General features: G+C 42.4%; 1 protein-coding gene and 1 long non-coding RNA gene across 3 annotated transcripts in view; one reads left to right on the top strand and one right to left on the bottom strand.

Moving 5' to 3' along the window:
• Positions 1-18,507, top strand: part of NPAS2 (neuronal PAS domain protein 2) — a 98,223-nt gene that overhangs the window by 13,054 nt on the left and 66,662 nt on the right. The window contains exon 2 of one of the 2 annotated variants that reach the window (XM_081908876.1): positions 8,076-8,145. The exons of the other annotated variant lie outside the window; for it this stretch is intronic. Within the exon in view, the coding sequence (XP_081765002.1) occupies positions 8,099-8,145 (47 nt within the window). The 5' untranslated portion in view covers positions 8,076-8,098. The remainder of the gene's footprint in view (positions 1-8,075; positions 8,146-18,507) is intronic. 2 annotated transcript variants of the gene reach the window in all.
• On the bottom strand, positions 1,891-4,384 carry LOC309368233. The gene is made up of 3 exons (XR_014167659.1): positions 4,269-4,384; positions 2,392-2,916; positions 1,891-2,012 (listed from the first exon to the last, which is right to left on the bottom strand). It is a non-coding gene; the product is annotated as an uncharacterized lncRNA (long non-coding RNA).

Raw genomic sequence — 18,507 nt, 5'->3', positions numbered from 1 at the left:
CTTGGAAAAAGCCCTGGAAGGGAGCAGGCCCTGCAGTCCTCACCCAGCCGATGGTCCGAGGCCTCGCTGCAGCAGGAGTCCCTTTATAGCTGGGAGAGAGGGCTTGGGCCACGCCCCCTGGGCCAGTTGGAAAAGGCCCTGGAAGGGAGCAGGCCCTGCAGTCCTCACCCAGCCGATGGTCCGAGGCTTCCCAGCAGCAGGAGTCCCTTTATAGCTGGGAGAGAGGGCTTGGGCCACGCCCCCTGGGCCAGTTGGAAAAGGCCCTGGAAGGGAGCAGGCCCTGCAGTCCTCACCCAGCTGATGGTCCGAGGCTTCCCAGCAGCAGGAGTCCCTTTATAGCTGGGGAAGAGGGCTTTGGCCACACCCCCTGGGCCAGTTGGAAAAGGCCCTGGAAGGGAGCAGGCCCTGCAGTTCTCACCCAGCCGATGGTCCGAGGCTTCCCAGCAGCAGGAGTCCCTTTATAGCTGGGAGAGAGGGCTTGTGCCACGCCCCCTGGGCCAGTTGGAAAAGGCCCTGGGAGGGAGCAGGCCCTGCAGTCCTCACCCAGCCGATTATCTCACCCAGTGATTATCTCATGAGGAAGCTGGCCTGTGTTATTTCTTGCTAGATCCAAGGATTTGGGGGTTTCCTTAAATTCTAATGCTTTACTGAATCCAGAGATTTTGGGGAATCTTGAGTCCCTCCCAATCTCATAACAGCACGTTTAAGATGCTACCGGCAAAGTGCTCATCAAGGCCATGACTAGATACAAATGCATCTTCATATTTAACAAGTGGTTATAGGGATGGTAGCAAGTGGAGAGAGGATATTGCTTTCCTCTCCTTTCCTGTGGTCCTAAGGAAGGTCCTGATTCTGAATTTGCTATTTGCTTTGGGTGGAAATATGCCACTGGGACCAGTTTGATCCTCATTTGGATGGGCCTGGGCAATATATTGCTCTATTTTTCTTCTGCATAAACACACAGAGAGAGAAAGGCTAGCCACCCACAAGGGGGTGGGTGGCAGAAGAGGCATGGACCTTCCTCCAACTTGGTTCAAGGGAGATGGAGGCCAGACTGTGCTATGCTTGAAGGAGAAGACAAACGCTTTCTCCTGGCATGGCCCATGGCTTTCTTCTGAGGAGGCATGAAGGAAACAGGTTCACTAGGAGTTAGAAACTTTCCAATTATACATCTCTGACTTTTGTTTGACCTAGACCCTCAACTTGTCTTGCGGCTTTCCACCCCCAAGAGGCAAAAGTGTATATTCCTGTCATTCCTTAACCTTTGTTTCACCCAGACCCCAGCCTGCCTACCTTCCTGGGGGACAAGAGTGTGTCTTGCTATGATTGCTTGACCTTTGTTTTACCTCTGCCTTATCTGTCAACTCAGGTAACTGCCATTGTCTCGGATTTGAGAGGCACCTCTGCGTAATATAAATGCCATGCAGTTTTAGGTGTTCATGCACAAGCTCCACACCCAGTGCCTTCATGCATGCCCTCCCCACACAGCAACTCCCTGATCTTTCTGTGTTGTGCAGGGAAGATCTGTAGTCTGCTTGTGATATAGCATGGAGGAGTCTTGCTATACCCTTTTAAGAGTTAGCAGCAGCTACACTGATTCCTTTGTATTTTTGGTGTTTTCCATTGAATTGGCATGAGATTTTCCAACATGGACTAGCTAAGTACAGTGGCACCTCGGGTTAAGTACTTAATTCATTCCGGAGGTACGTACTTAACCTGAAACTGTTCTTAACCTGAAGCACCACTTTAGCTAATGGGGCCTCCAACTGCCGCCGCGCCACTGCCGCCCAATTTCTGTTCTCATCCTGAAGCAAAGTTCTTAACCTGAAGCATTATTTCTGGGTTAGCGGAGTCTGTAACCTGAAGCGTATGTAATCCGAGGTAGCACTGTATTGGGGAAGATGAGATTGGGAGTCCCTGTTATATAAGCAACTTTAAAAGCTGTACAGACACAGCCCAACAGCTATCTAAATTAAATAAATATTTCCAGTCTGTCCATTTCACTGCCGAGCCTCTCTTCCCCAGAGCCAGTGTGGTGTAGTGGTTAAGAGCGGTAGTCTCGTAATCTGGGGAACCGGGTTCCTCACCTCAGAGTGTTTGTTGTGGGGGAGGAAGGGAAAGGAGAATGTTAGCCGCTTTGAGACTTCTTCAGGTAGAGAGAGCCAGTGTGGTGTAGTTAAGAGTGGTAGTCTCGTAATCTGGGGAACCGGGTTCGCTTCCCCGCTCCTCCACATGCAGCTGCTGGGTGACCTTGGGCTAGTCACACTTCTTGAAATCTCTCAGCCCCACTCACCTCACAGAGTGTTTGTTGTGGGGGAGGAAGGGAAAGGAGAATGTTAGCCGCTTTGAGACTCCTTCGGGTAGTGATAAAGCGGGATATCAAATCCAAACTCTTCTTCCCCTTCCTTGTGACCTGTCTATACACTGTATTTCAGATTATACATCACATGCAGAATTGTGCCTCCATTGCAAAGCAACTGAAAAAGAATTAAAACTAATGGGAGAAATAAAACACATAGGATTTAATTCATTTTTGCTTTTCTGTATATTTTCAATATAAACAACAGATGACCTCAAAGTTTTGTTAAAAAACAAAAACAAATCACATTCCTTTCTTGTTCTATCACTGCAACAGTTGTCAGGATTGGGACAACCACACACCCCAAGACACATGCTACATTTTAGTCATGGACAGCCACTTACTTGCAACCAGAAAGTGCTTTCAGAAGGTGTTTAATCAATTGTCAGTCTTTATGTAGAAATTCAGAAAGGAAGAATGACTTTTGCAGATGTCGTCAGCTGTTCTTTTGTACATACAGTATTCTGGCTCTTTAAATACTTGGTTTTTCATGTGATTGGCTCGCTCTGCTTCTTATGTAGGTGAACTCTGATTTCTAAAGATCTCCTGCAACGTAACTTTGAGGGAGAAGAATTAAGTCTTCAGTCAGCTCCCATTGCTATGGATGTATAAATATATTCTGCAGCTGTGACATTTACAGCACTTGGAAAACATTGTTTGTTCCGTAGGTCATTCTCAAACTCCTGCCCGCCCCCTTCTCTAGCCAACAGTTTCAACAGCTCTGTAGCATGGATGATTTAAGACAAGGGGAAGATTGCTCTCCCTCACTGATCCATTATGTCTGCTTTCCCCTTACTCGCAGCATGTGTCTGACAGTGAAGCAAGGCTTCCATCTCCATCATATTTCTCACTTCAAGCTGATGGAAAGCAATCTTATAGTAACATAAAAGCTGAGAGTTGCGATGGACAACACTTTAGCAATTAAATAGGAATATACTTACAGCACCAACTGCTACAGTTGATTCCCCCCTCCAACAAAATGCCATTCTCCTAATGCTTTCTGTCACTAAATCTAAATGTAACCAATCCATGGATGAATTGAAATCTCAATTTTTTCAGGGAAACTGACTAGTAGCGGTCAGCTCCCGAAAAGTAGGTCAGTAGGTCACTAACATAAACCTGAAGTGAAAGAACATTCCTGACCTGCTGTATTGGGCAGGGGGTGGGAAGGAAGATGGATATTCAGAGCACTCTTAAAATACAGTATGCACTTTGAAATTCCATGGCATTTTTATCTCAAAGTGTAAGTAATAAAAGATTTTTAAAAAACCAATTCCTGAGTAGAATATTTTAGGGGCTGAAATATCTTTACTTAACAGTCATGAGGGAAAACTTACTTCCGAATTGATTTCATGCTACTGTGGTTACCATAGCAGCAGAAAGCATTTAATTAAAAAAAGGGGGGGGGTTTCACTGCCAAAATGTTACAGAAGTTCCTGGACCCTCTTGCCTTTCAAGAGCATAATTACCTCCATTTTTTTTCTTATTTAATGGATGCAGTTCCCATTTTCACAGCATGGACTCACACATATATGGGTACCTATCATGCCTTTCTCCTAGAGAATTTGGAGGATTTCGTTTTTGTTTTGTTTTGTTGTTTTACATTGGCAATGTACCTATTTTTATGTTCTTGGTGTACATTTAGTTTTAGTATACATGTGGCCTGTTGTTTATACTGAAACTGACTGTCCTGATTAATTTAGCTGATTCAAGTCTAGCCAAAGCGTTTAATGTCTTAAATCACAAGTGGTCAGCAGATGCCATGGTAGTCTCTTCCATCATTCCAGATTTGCTGTAAGTTATTGTTACTTGTTCAATGCCAAGGGAAAGCCAGTTTTCATCTGCTCGGAAAACAATTCCTTTACCATTGCTTCATGTGTTATTGGCTGCAGTCCTAAGCATACTTAACTTACATGTGTCTGATTGAGCACGTCTGTTAAATGAAACAAATGTCAGAGGCTAGTAGCTAATTCTGGTTTTCCTTTTCCCAACATTTTTGTGACATACAAAAACAGGGAGACACTGGAAAAAAACAGGTAAGTACCAAGTAAATTTTTGTTGGTTCAGATTAAACCTTGACTATATTCTTACTCAAGAGCTGGATTTTGCAACTTTGCTTGCATCCTAAAACTCTTAAAAGGGTGGATCTTGTGACTCGGTGCAATAATTAGGCCCAAATCAGTGTCATTGTGCTTTGCCCATTTTTCAAGGTTCGACAGTGTCCCCTATCTTGATGCAAAACCAGGGCAAATTAAAGTCCATAGCTAGCAATGTGTTGTGGGCATACCTAGAACATTTATGAAGAGACGGTAGAGAAATTAAGCCTCTACTTCTGGTGCTTCTCTTTAAAATAATACAGTTATAAAGATTTCCTTAGATATTATTAACATAGTTCATATTTCTTAATAAACATATCTAATTATTTCTAGCTTGACATGGCGTATTCTAGCAAATACAGTACAAGCCAACAAGCCAACACAATCTATTTATACATTACAGTGGATGACAGAAATAGGAGATTATCACCATTTAATAGTTATTTTCTTGGCGATTCTTAATGAACACTAGAGAAGGGACTTTCAGCATTCACTAGTCTGTCAACAATACTTAATTGTTTATAATTACACTAATATAATAACTCTAGACAGATCATTTATTCACCGATTTAGGGTAAGCAAGCCAACTTCTAATGTTTTTTGATTCTAGTTTTCCCACCCTGTAAATTATAGACTAACTACATTTCTAGGTTCACACATTAATTCTCCCCCCAACACCACCACATTAGCATTGTGTCCAAGCCCAGCCACACAGAACTCAATGCAGAGGCTCACTTGCTAACACTCAGAACATGATCCCAAACCACCGAACACCTTTAACTTTGCTTGGTCTGGAATGAGCAGGTGTTCTTGCAGATACAACAGGGGAAGTAAGCACTGGTTCACACTCAGAACCCCCCATGGGGTTCAGAGGAGTACAGACTCTGGGTGTACGTTAATGCCTAATTATAGGCATATACCAGTTGCTAGGACGCGAGTGGCGCTGCGGGTTAAACCACAGAGCCTAGGACTTGCCAATCAGAAGGTCGGTGGTTCGAATCCCCGCAACGGGGTGAGCTCCTGTTGCTCGGTCCCAGCTCCTGCCAACCTAGCAGTTTGAAAGCACATCAAAGTGCAAGTAGATAAATAGGTACCACTCCGGCGGGAAGGTAAATGGCGTTTCTGTGTGCTGCTTTGGTTCGCCAGAAGCGGCTTAGTCATGCTGGCCACATGACCCGGAAGCTGTACGCGGCTCGCTCGGCCAATAAAACGAGATGAGCGCTGCAACCCCAGAGTCGGCCACGACTGGACCTAATGGTCAGGGGTCCCTTTACCTTACCATTTGCCAGTGTTAATACAAGCATATGCCTCTATTTAGTCATTCATTAGACCTGGCATGTACAAAGTCGTCTTAATCAACTTGCCATTTGAATTTACTGGGAATAAACCACCTCTTTCAGCTGCCTCAGGAAATCCATCAGACTGCTCAACCAGACCTGCATTGTTCTACTTGTCATGACTCAGTACCTATTCCTACTGTCATTCAATGTCTCTTCCTTCTGGCTTTATCCTCCATGCAATCCTCTTTTGTATGGGGTGCCTCTGAGAAACCATTTTGTTCAGCCTATTGAGTTGTTTTCCAGGAGGCTGCTTGATGCTTCTCTCAGGTCTGCTAAACCTCAATAGATGCCCAAGCCTAGCTAGCTTGCCTTCCTTGCTTCTTCTTGCCTATTATTTTGCATCTTAGCCATGTTTGTTGTTTCCCGCTGAATAACCACGAGGCATGAGTTGTGTCTGTTCTCTTAAGGAGAAGGATTTTCTTCTATTTTTGAACCATATTAGGAGAGTTCTAAGGAATTCAGGTTGTTGCTTGTTGCAACGCACATGATTGCAGGACTCGAGGGTAACCTACAAAGGTGTACAGTGGTACCTCGGGTTAAGTACTTAATTCGTTCCGGAGGTCTGTTCTTAACCTGAAACTGTTCTAAACCTGAAGCACCACTTAAGCTAATGGGTGCCTCCTGCTGCTGCCACACCACTGGAGCACGATTTCTGTTCTCATCCTGAAGCAAAGTTCTTAACCTGAAGCACTATTTCTGGGTTAGCGGAGTCTGTAACCTGAAGCGTGTGTAACCTGAGGCACCACTGTACCAATCTTCAGCCACCTCATCATGGCCTTTCTGTTGGATGCTTATAGGCACATCACTATCGGTCATTAAGCAAGACTGCCCTCCAAAGGATTCAAGCCCATCCAGGGATGGTTGTGGGCAGGCTTCCTGCATCGCAGGGGGTTGGACTAGATGACCCTCGGGGTCCCTTCCAACTTTATGGTTCTATGAGTTACCTTGCATTAGCTGGCTCTCTTGTTATTGCATAACATTTCATTTCGTGCTTGAAGTGGCAAAGCCATTTTACTTGTTGACAACCATTTTGGCACTGCGAACAAACAAGCAAACAATAAATATTATATTTAATGCTAATTCAAGTAGCTGTGTATAGGCACACTACGAGAGCTGCTGTGGTGTGCAATTATCTCCTGATTAAAAATGCCCCGCAAATCCATGTTTCTGCGGGGTTATGAGCTCGTGTAAACAGGGATACAGGCAGACCGGTTAATATCCCTCACTTCTATTTAGGGACACTTGGTTTAGTGTACATAGAGCCTGATGGAATGCACGGCATGGAATCGTTTTTTTGGATTAGAATTATAAAACAATATGTTTAACATATGAAAGGCTAGAAATCTGAAATGAAGGTTTTGCCATGTGGGGCATTGATTTTTAAGTCGGCAGTGACAGCTTTCATCCTACAGAAACATTTTTTTTAAAAAAAACATTTTAATCCCATGAAAAGTTGAAAATAGCTTCGTACAATACTTGTGTGCGTCTCGCTAAGATGGAGCTTTTCATCCTTGACCTACTTCTGCTTCCTGCACAATATACCTAATGAGTAATAATGACTTCAGAAAGGGCAGCTCTAGAGAAAAAGCTGAAGTAATGCCTTAAGATGGTGCCTATGAAAACATCAAACAGCATATTTTAAGTGAGCCAAATAAAAGAATCTGGATGGCTTTTTTTAAAGGTTTAATATTACAAAAGCACTGGAGTGCTAACATCGAAACTTCCTTTTGCAATAGTTAATGGAGGCTGCTGTTACCATTTTTGTTAGATGCTAGGGAAATTTCCAGTTTCTTATTAATTTTGGATTGGATTGATTGTGCTGCTGTCCCACCTTTTCCTCCAAGGAACTCAAGGTGATGTACATTTGACTCCCACAACAACCCTGCGAGGTGGGTTAGGCTGAGGGACACCCAGTGAGCTTCAAGGCTGAGTAGAGATTTGAACCCTAGTCCAGCACCCCAACCATGATTACATCACACTGGCTCTCAAATGAAGAACTGTTTTATTTATTTGATGCATTAATATCCGTCCTTTCTTTAACAGACTTCAGGGCAACATAGGGGTCCAGGAAGTCTCCCATCCGGGCACTGACCAGCTTAGCTCCCTCTCTTTCATTTTAACCCTTCCTTTCTTTCCTTTGCAGTTCATCCACCTTATTACATTTTGCTCTTGAGCTCCTCTTCCCATGAAGATCTTCTATGCGGTGATTATGGATAATAATAGGGATACTCCTCACCCAGTTCTCCTTTCTTACATTTTGACCTCTTCCTTCCTTTCCAGAGAGAAGGAAAGAAGAGGAACAAATGTACTGGGAAGAGAGAATGGTGATTTTCCTGATTCCTTTGAAACAGTAAGTTTTAATCACCACCCCTTGAACGTTTCTAAGGAGAAATAATCACCTCAGAAGACATTTGAAGTATACACAACATGCTTCCATTATTTCATGTGCAAGGGTTGTCATTTTAAAACATGTGAAGGTCCTCACTAGATGCTTGCAAGAAAAAATGTTTCCTCATTACATTTAAATGTGTTGCTATTTAAGGGGGAGGGAGAATTAATGAGCAACACAGGAATAACTGACAAAATCCTGCACAGAAATGGAGCTTTCCTGAGTCTCCAGAATGCATGCCTGCACCTTTCATAAATGCCTAATCTCCTAATTACAGAAAGCCAACCTAGTATTTCATGTGCATACAATAGTTCTGACTCACATATCCAAGAATATTGCCTGTTGTTCAAAAGACATCGTGATTATTAATAAACCATCCTTTCTATGGCAACTGTAACTGTACCTCATCATTTGAAAAAGAGGGCTCATTAAAAGTCATATACAGGTAGAGCAGGAGGAGTAGCCACTGTGGTGTCCTCCTCCAGATATTGCTGGACTCCAGCTCCCATAAGTCCTAGATAGCATAGTCAATGATCAGGGATGATGGGAGCTGTAGGACCCAGCTACACTGGCAAAGAAAAACACTGGCGTTTTATATGCTTTGTATATGCATTATAACCCTGTGACACTAGGTGACAGTGTGGAGTTCCGTTTTTGCCAACCCGATTTCTCATGCAACGTTTACAATGCATTTAACTGAAACGCTTCTTTGATGTGTCTAGCTCCAGCTCCATAGACTACCCTGCACCCCAGGGTCCCAGCATGCAAATACATAAAATTAGAACCAAAACTGAACAGGAATATTAAAGCAAGCCAATGTCCATTCCATGTAGAAGTTTCTTAGATTAGAACCCATCTGCTTTATTTATGTGACTGGCTTGGCGGGAAGTTGTGATCTTAAACCCATTCCCTCTGAATTGTGACTAAACTGAGGCATTCTCAGCGCTTTCTTAAAATGCATTTATTTTCTGAGGCCTCTGCTGGCTGTTTTTACCAGTTGGCTTGATTTTAACTGTTGTTCTAGCAGCTGCAGTTTTATCCTGAATTATAAGGTTGTTGTGCTTATGTTGTTGTGCACCGTCTTGTTGCTGTGCTTGAAAGGCAGCGCAGAACTATTTTTAATTAGCCTGCCAATTTTGCAGCAAAGCCCAGGCTAGAATTTTCTCAGCTCGGTTCCCTTTCTATAGAACTAGCTTTCCTTGCAGCTGGCTTGGAAACGCTTTAATCTGTGCAGAGTTAAAATTGTCAAAGATGACTATGTGCATCACACAGTACAACAAAGTAAGGCAGCGCTGCAAGGGAACTTGCCTCTAGGCTGTGTCTCCAGAAGGCACGGAGACAATAGGGTGGAAATAAATTCCCTGAACCGAGTACAGTATTAAAAGAGATGCATTTACACTGGGGACACCTTTCAAACTGAGAGCCACAGATAAATTTCCAAGCACATAGATGAGACTCTGCAAAGCCAGTTCTAAGTATTTAGACATCTGGAAAAAGAGCAGGAATCAATGCCCCTGCTAATGTCTGGGCCTGCCATTTAGTGCTACCTGTACCATGTATTAAGGCACTCTTCTTCCAAAGCAAAGGAAGCAATCTGCAGCATGCACATTCACGTCAGAGGATATAAGCATTAAAAACAAGATTAATCTTCTTTTCAGGATCAAGCAGAGGAGAATGCTAGTGATATTTCTTCTTTATGACAAATATATCTTCTGTAATAGCCCAGGGAATACTTCTAAGCTGCTGGCAAAATAAATTGCTTCTCATCTAAAGTTTCCTTTCATTTAATATATCTCAGTGTGAAAATCCCTTTGATTCCAATTGGCATCACTTGGGGTGAGCTGTAGAGAGAATGGAGCCCTTTCAGAATTAATAAGAGCAGGGCTTTTGACTTCTGTTAGCAAACAGGAGTAGATTATTTTGTTCAGGATCTTGTGTTGCTGAGCTGCTGCCAATCAGAGCAGTAAAGGTAAAGGGTAAAGGGACCCCTGACCATTAGGTCCAGTCGCGAACAACTCTAGGGTTGTGGTGCTCATCTCGCTTTATTGGCCGAGGGAGCTGGCATACAGCTTCTGGGTCATGTGGCCAGCATGACTAAGCTGCTTCTGGCAAACCAGAGCAGCGCACAGAAATGCTGTTTACCTTCCCACCAGAGCGGTACCTATTTATCTACAGTGGTACCTCGGGTTAAGTACCGTACTTAATTTGTTCTGGGGGTCCATTCTTAACCTGAAACTGTTCTTAACCTGAAGCACCACTTTAGCTAATGGGGTCTCCTGCTGCCGGAGCACGATTTCTGTTCTCATCCTGAAGCAAAGTTCTTAATCTGAGGTACTATTTCTGGGTTAGCAGAGTCTGTAACCTGAAGCGTATGTAACCTGAAGCGTATGTAACCCGAGGTACCACTGTATTGCACTTCATGCTTTTGAACTGCTAGGTTGGCAGGAGCAGGGACCGAGCAACGGGAGCTCACCCTGTTGCGGGGATTCGAACTGCCGACCTTCTGATTAGCAAGCCTTAGACTCTGTTGTTTAACCCACAGCGCCACCTGCGTCCCAGAGCAGTAGACAACATGTATGTATTTGTTTAGAAAGCTTTATGGGCTGCTGAATCAGAAGACTGGCTAATAGAACTATCAATATGACACAGATAAAATCAGCAGTACTGTAAAAAAAAACCAAGTATACATAAAATGATTATCAATAAAACTCAGTAAAACTTATTGAAACAATTGTGGATAACAAGATTACATGTCTGGGTTGGGTTTGCGAAATAAATATGGTATCTAAAACATTATAGGCTCCGTCCTCGTTTTCCTGGGTTCCCAATCCTCATGGCAGGTAGAGCATGCAAGGTATCCCATTCTTACCCAAAAGGTAACCCTCAGAAGGAAGTGTGAGGCACACATCTCCCACTTAGGAGCTTGTCCACATTTCCACTTGTAACGTGGTGGGCCACTTTCTCTTGGGGAAACCTGCTCTTTATTGCTGAAATGATCTGTTGAGTTTTCTACAGATTTGACATTTGCTCCAATTCAGTAGTACAGCATTTGATTCCACGGCATCCTGTATCCCAGCTCTGTGCCTTGCTAAGAGGGTTCTGCCTGGAGTTCTGGCTCTACTCTTCTGCTTCCCAAAGATCCTTACCGGGAAAACCCAAGCCTTGTAGGGCAGGAAAACAGCCTGCCCCCTCCACTGTTTTCCTGTGGATTTCCTGCTGAAATTCTAAATCTCCCCCGCCACCGTCAATGGTAACCATGGGAACTCCCTGTTTGGTCCACTGGAAGAGAATCTCTTGCCCTGATGATGTTTTTTATTGATAGGTTAATGACTTGCTTCCAGCAACTTTTGCCATTATTTGCAACTTCTGGCCTGGCATCTTCCCTTCTTCAATACTCCAAATATTATCTAAATTTTACAGTTTATTCATTTCTAACATTCACTAACTCTAGCAGTTATACGTGCCCTTGCACCCCCAAACTCAATTATACCAGATCTGTAACATTATATTCATAATATTCATGGACATCTCCTTATTCAGCATATCCTATTTACTGTAATTCACGAAGAGGGAGACAATTAGTTCAGTTCCATGCACTACTGGACCACGAGAAGCTAATTTCTATAATCTGTGCATACTGTGGGCATGCTTTGCATAAAATTTGCAAGGAAGCAGACTGCAGAAAACAGTAGTCTGTGGGTTCTTACTGTTTTAATGCGGAATTTGTTTTTATATGAAAAGAAGTCGGCATGTGTTACAATAAATAAAATAGAGTCAAATACAAGTATTCGTGGGTTAAAATAAGCAATGCTGTGGGATTGTGGCATCTGCTTAGTTACATTCTGTGAATTTGCAATCCCCTTAAACAAGGAAGATCCCTTCTGAAGCCACAGTGCACATGAACAAATTATATGAATTAAGACTGTGCTCCTAAACACTTCCTGTAGGGGGTAAGCTGAACTGGACGCAAAGCTGCACTGGACTCATTAATGTACGTGCACAGGAATGTGCTCCCAAATGCTTTTGTTCTCAAGTTAATTTAAACCAAGGCTGATTGCTTCCAACGTTACATGTGTGGAGCAAATAACAGTATGATTTTAGTCCACCCCACTAAAAGAGCATAAGAAATACTTTGGGGCAGTCTGTTGAGTATGTATAGCATTGCATCTGACAAGTGGGTTAATTGAAATGAAGGCAAATGTGACCCTCCTCTACAATTGGTCCTTCGGGCATCAAGTTTAATGTTACTATTACTGTGTTCAGAAACGTTCTGTGGGAAAGCATAGTGACGAGCTAAACTTAGTTCTTCACCGCAGAAACACAGAATGATGTGGATTAAACATGACTCAAACTCGCCGCGAGAAATCTCCGCTCGGAAATTCTTGTAGCTCTTGCAAATATTTCTGAAGGATTATAACAACATAAACTTTCCGGCATAGAGAAACGTGAAAGTACCACAACACAACACTTCAATGTGCACAATCAAATCACATGCATTAGGGTCAACCTGCCACTAGTGTTGCCGTAGGGCAGAATCTTGCAGACCATATTTTATGTTGCAGAGCGAATTCTGCAGACGCTTTACGGTGCAGATTCTAGAGCTGATTGTCAGCGGTTGCAAAGCGCAGCTACGTCTCTATCAGTCAGTCCCACGCTTGATGCACAACATCAGGTGTGGGGCAGGTGAGCGTGGCTTGGTTTGGCCGAAGTTGCGTTACGGACTTAATGGAGAGATCTGGTACAGAACCAAGGTAGGGGTTGCTATGTTCTGCCTTCACTGCCAGAGGCAGCATGCCTCTCAGTACCAGTTGCAAGTGGACAGGTGCACTTATGTCCTGTTTGAAGGCTTCCTAGAAGCGTTCAGTTGACTACTGTGAGAAGAGGATGCTGAATTAGATTGGCCATTGTACTCATGCAGCAGGGCTCTTATTTCTTAGGAAAACTTGAAGCATCTGATCTTTTCAAAGGAAATCTGGTGATCAGACCTGATCAGAGTCCTGTAGTTTAGTTGTTGCTACTACTCTCCTTTGCCTCTGCAATATCCTCTAGATTACATGCTCAGCAGGCATGAGTCACTGCCTGTAACACTCAAGCTAAAACCTAGCTGCAATAATGATTTAATCCAGTCATAAAAGGCAGTAAATGCTCTGTGCCCTAGCAAATAACTACTGAATGCCTTAAAAGAAATGCCTCCCCCCCCCACCTTATTCTTTGCAGTTCTACATCACAGCAGTTGTACCAAGTGAGCTAAGCTGATACAGTCTCTTGGAATTAAATCAGCAGGTCAGAGTATGTTCTCTTCATTTTCATGGATGGAAACACATTTGAGTTCTGCTATGGATGGAAAAGCTGTAGTCTGGTACTTCCTTCCTTCTGGAATTCATAATAGGAAAGATCACATGAGAAGTACTGTGTAAAATGCACTTAAAAAGGTAAAGGTACCCCTGACCGTTAGGTCCAGTCATGGATGACTCTGGGGTTGCAGCGCTCATCTCGCTTTACTGGCCAAGGGAGCCGGCGTACAGCTTCCGGGTCATGTGGCTAGCATGACTAAGCCGCTTCTGGCGAACCAGAGCAGCGCACAGAAACGCCGTTTACCTTCCCGCTGGAGCAATACCTATTTATCTACTTGCACTTTGACATGCTTTCGAACTGCTAGGTGGGCAGGAGCTGGGATTGAAGAACGGGAGCTCACCCTGTCACGGGGATTCGAACCACCGGCCTTCCAATTGGCAAGCCCTAGGCTCAGTGGTTTAGACCACAGCGCCACCCGCTTAATGTAATGTAATGTAATGTAATATAATGTAATGTAATGTAATGTAATGCACTTACATTAGTTTTAAAAACATACACTCCACATTTATTTATTTATTTATTTATTTATTTTTAAAAAGATCTCAAGGAATCTTGCAAGAGTAAAATGCTCAAATAACCTCTTTGAGGTTTCGGTGATTAAACCAGCAGTATATAAATACTGTTAAATAAAATAAAATAAAATGTATCTCACAACGTTTTGAGGCATTTTACAATAAAACAGCCAAATTAGCTGCTATGGGGTTATTGTTTTGATTAAGCAGTTTACAAAGCCTGTTAAATAAATAAGATAAATTTATTGTCATTGTCCGTATATACACAGTATACACAACAACGAAAATCAAACACCCAAAGACCGGGTTCACATACACATTTGCACGTATCTCCAACACTCTCATCCTATTCAGACATAATCTATAAAACATAACATAATCCAGAATATAACATAACCTATTAAAGGCATAACATAACCTAAAACCTACCTCATTCCTTCCTACTCCTTGCTTGCTATTTCTTGCAACTGGCCCTGAGATCATTATTTAGTGCAATCAGAGCTCTTGGATAGAAACTATTCAGAAGGCGTGTGGTTCGTGTTTTCATTGTCCTATATCTTCTGCCCGAAGGCAACAGTTCAAAGAAGTTGTGAGCAGGATGGGTGGGATCTCTCAGGATATTGTGTGACTTCTTCAAACTGCGAGACGTGAAGATCTCATCCAGGGTTGGTAGTTAGAGCCCAATAACATTCTGGGCAATTTTAATTATTCTCTGTAAAGCTTTTTTATCCATTTCAGAGCTGCTCCCATACCACGATAATATACTATAGGTTAAGACACTCTCGATGGAACTGTGATAATAGGATAGAAGTAGGTGCTGAGATAGATTCAGTCCCCTGAGCATTCTCAGGAAATACAACCTCCCCTGCACCTTCCTCACAACCATATTAATATTTGCAGTCCATGAGAGGTCTTCAGAGATATAAATGCCCAGGTATTTAAAACTACCAACCCTCTCCACCTCCTCGCCATTTATGTGCAATGGTAAAAATACACTTTTCTTTCTCCTAAAGTCAATTATGAGTTCTTTGGTTTTTTTGGTGTTAAGCATAAGATTGTTTTCTTTACACCATTGAATTAACCCCTGTACTTCTTTCCTATAAGCAGTCTCATCGTTCTCACTAATGAGCCCCACCACTGTTGTATCATCCACAAATTTGATGATTGTGTTGGACTTATACAGTGGGGTGCAATCAAATGTGTACAGGGAATAGAGAAAGGGACTTAGCACACATCCCTGAGGGGCTCCTGTGCTTAATACTAGAGTAGAAGAATAGTAAGGTCCCATTCTCACTGTCTGCGGCCTATCAGTCAGGAAATTCCTTACCCACAGACAGATCTTCTGATGTATACCCAAATTGGTCATTTTAAGGAATAAACTGTCTGGCAGAATTGTATTGAAGGCAGAACTGTAGTCCACAAACAACAGCCTTGCGTAGGTTCCCTGTCGTTCTAGATGACTCAGTACAGTATGGACAGCGATGGAAATAGCATCATCAGTAGATCTGTTTCTTCTGTATGCGAACTGGAATGGGTCTAGAGTGGATGGAAGACCAGCCTTAATATGATCTAGCACCAATCTCTCAAAACATTTCATAACGACAGATGTTAGGGCTATTGGTCTATAGTCATTGAGAGATACCACCACTGACTGCTTGGGGACTGGCACTATAATCGATGTCTTCAGGCAGGTAGGGACAGAACCCTGCAACAGGGATAAATACAACCAAATAAAAAAAAATCAGTAACAAAAAGCATGACTTACTAAGATATAAAACATAAAACAGTATCATGAAAAGCAGCAGTTAACGTGTGCAGAAATAAATAACAGTTTTTAAAAATAATAATCATTCAGAAAGCGATGATCTAACTATTACTATGATTCTCACCTCCTGGATGATGTTCTGCTGAGCTATAGCTCTTACCCTAATAAATAACTGCATGCTTTGATTATACTAGCTGCCTATTCTTGTCACGCTAGAAATGCTGTTGATGATTCCTGGATCAGCCAGCTTGTTGATACCAAAAGAGTGGGCACATTTTCAATTTTTATTTTAAGGTTGATGCATATGTAATACAAACGTATATGCTGCACCTGCGTATGATACAAGTTGTGGTTGTTTCCATAGAAACCATACAACTAAGTCATACTGGGGAGAAAGTATTATAGACCCTATAATATAGACACTGGAAGAACACATCTATTCCCAAAGCACTATTCTCATTAAAGGCCTTTCTGTACAATTTTTCCCCTTGCCCAATAAATACTTTGGTCAAATTACTGGGAAAGCAACTCTCAATAAACAGCCAGTGTGTCTGACAATGCTATATGCAACATGTTCTCCCAAAAGATTATTTGCTTTAAGAAAAATAAATTTGATCTGGGCTTTCTTGGTCTATTCAAGTGCACATGTCATCAAAACACTAGGCCTATTTTGAACAATGTGACCCTTTCTTGGATAAATAAAATCTGAGTCTAGTGGCTTGGTATTCATGTAATCATGGTGTCTTTGCCAGCAAGTGTTTTTTTTTATTTTTTTAGATGGAGTATGTTATAACAACTGAATGGGTTCTGCATTATGATAAAGTAGGTCAAGCAGCAGCGGTGTTGGTTTTTTACCATGCTAAGGTTAACAAGTCGCATGTAACATTTGCCTCGGGAGGACAATAGCATGGCCTTGGTGTACATGATACCACAGCGGGATATCAATAGCTTCGGGTTCCAGTTAAATGGCATCATGGTGTGCTCTTTCAGGCAAAAAATTTATATCTACAATTGTTTGATGATGATCTCCCTAGCATACGCGATGGAACCTGACAGTTTAAAGAGTCCCACTCATATATTGATGGAAGCCTTTGCAACCTTGTCCCACCCATCTATCATTTTAGCATAAAGCAAAGAGCAAGTAGAGGTAACAGCAGCAACTGAAACTAATAGCTCTGATGGCTTCTGATCCTCTGAACACAACCATATCTACCTTTACACTTCAGCTCTTTAAAAAAGCAATTACCCCAATAGATCCCAAAAGTCAATGATAGAGAATTCTGAAAATTTCAGACCCCATTTTAAGAGGAATGAGCACCATACCACAAGTACAATAAAAACAATACTTAATCAAAGGCAAATGGTCATTAGCATGTTCCATTGAGTAGTGTCACTTTTTGCTATTATTTCAGTAAACTTTGCTATACAAATTAAAAAGCAAGAAGTATAATTTTTTTCAATAAGAACACCTGATTTCCAGGTATTGGATTTTCTATATTGAAAAGGGAGGGCACGGGTCAAGACTGTACCTTTTCAACTCTGTGATTTTAATTCCCCTTGCTCCCACCCGTTACAAAATTCACCATCCTGCTTCCAGGAATATGAAGTCCATTTGCAGTCCTAGCTATATGTTATCCAAGTCTTTGACTATTTATTCCTCATCCCAGATCAACAGCTCATTTAGGAAGAACCATATGTAGCACTTTAAGACTGCAATTGCCATCACAGAATCATAGAATTGCTGAGTTGGGAGGGACCCCAGGTGTAATCTAGTCCTACAATGCAGAAATCTCAAATAAAAGCATCCATGACAGATTACCATCCAACCTCTGCTTAAAACCACCAAGGAATGAGAGTCCACCACCTCCCTCGGCAGTCCTTTCCACTGTCAAACAGCTATTACTGTCAGAAGTACTTCATGATCTTAAGTCAGAATCTCCTTTCTTGTAACTTGAAGTCATTGGTTTGAGCCCTATCCTCCAGAAAAGGAGAAAACAAACTTGCTGTATCATCCATGTGGCAGCCTTTTAGATATTTGAAGATGGCTATCATATCTCCTCTCAGTCTCCTCTTTTCCGGGCTAAACATACTCAGTTCCCTCAACTGTTCCAGGCTTTGTTTCCAGACCCTTGATCATCTTGGTTGCCTTGCTCTGCACACATTCCACTTTGTCAGCATCCTTCTTAAATTGCGGCGCCCAGAACTGGACACGGTACTCCAGGTGTGGTCTGACTAGCAGAATAGAGTGGTACTATTGCTTCCCTTGACCTGAATATTAGACTTCTGTTGATGCAGTCTAAAATAGCATTAGCCTTCTTTTTTGCTGCTGCATCACACTGTTAAGCTAGTGGTCCACTAAGACCTCTAGATCCTTTCCACATATACTGCTAGTAAGCCAGGTGGCCCCCATTTTGTATTTGTGCATCTGGTTCTTTTGTGCATTTGTCTCTACTGAAATTCATATTGTTTGTTTGGGCCCAGTTCTCCAATCTGTTAATTTCATTTTGAATCCCAATTGTGTCTTCTGTGGCATTAGTTACCCCTCCCAGTTTGATGTCATCTGCAAAAATTCCTTCATCCAAGTCATTTATGAAGATATTGAACCACAACAGGTCCAGGACAGAACCTTGTGGCACCGCATGCCTTCACTTTTTTTCAAGATGATGAGGAACCATTGATGAACACTCTTTG

This window comes from Podarcis melisellensis, assembly GCF_964234715.1.
Source record: "Podarcis melisellensis genome assembly, chromosome: 4".
NCBI lineage: Eukaryota > Metazoa > Chordata > Lepidosauria > Squamata > Lacertidae > Podarcis > Podarcis melisellensis.
Note: the sequence above shows the minus strand (reverse complement) of the source record. Positions and strands in the feature narration are given on the sequence as shown.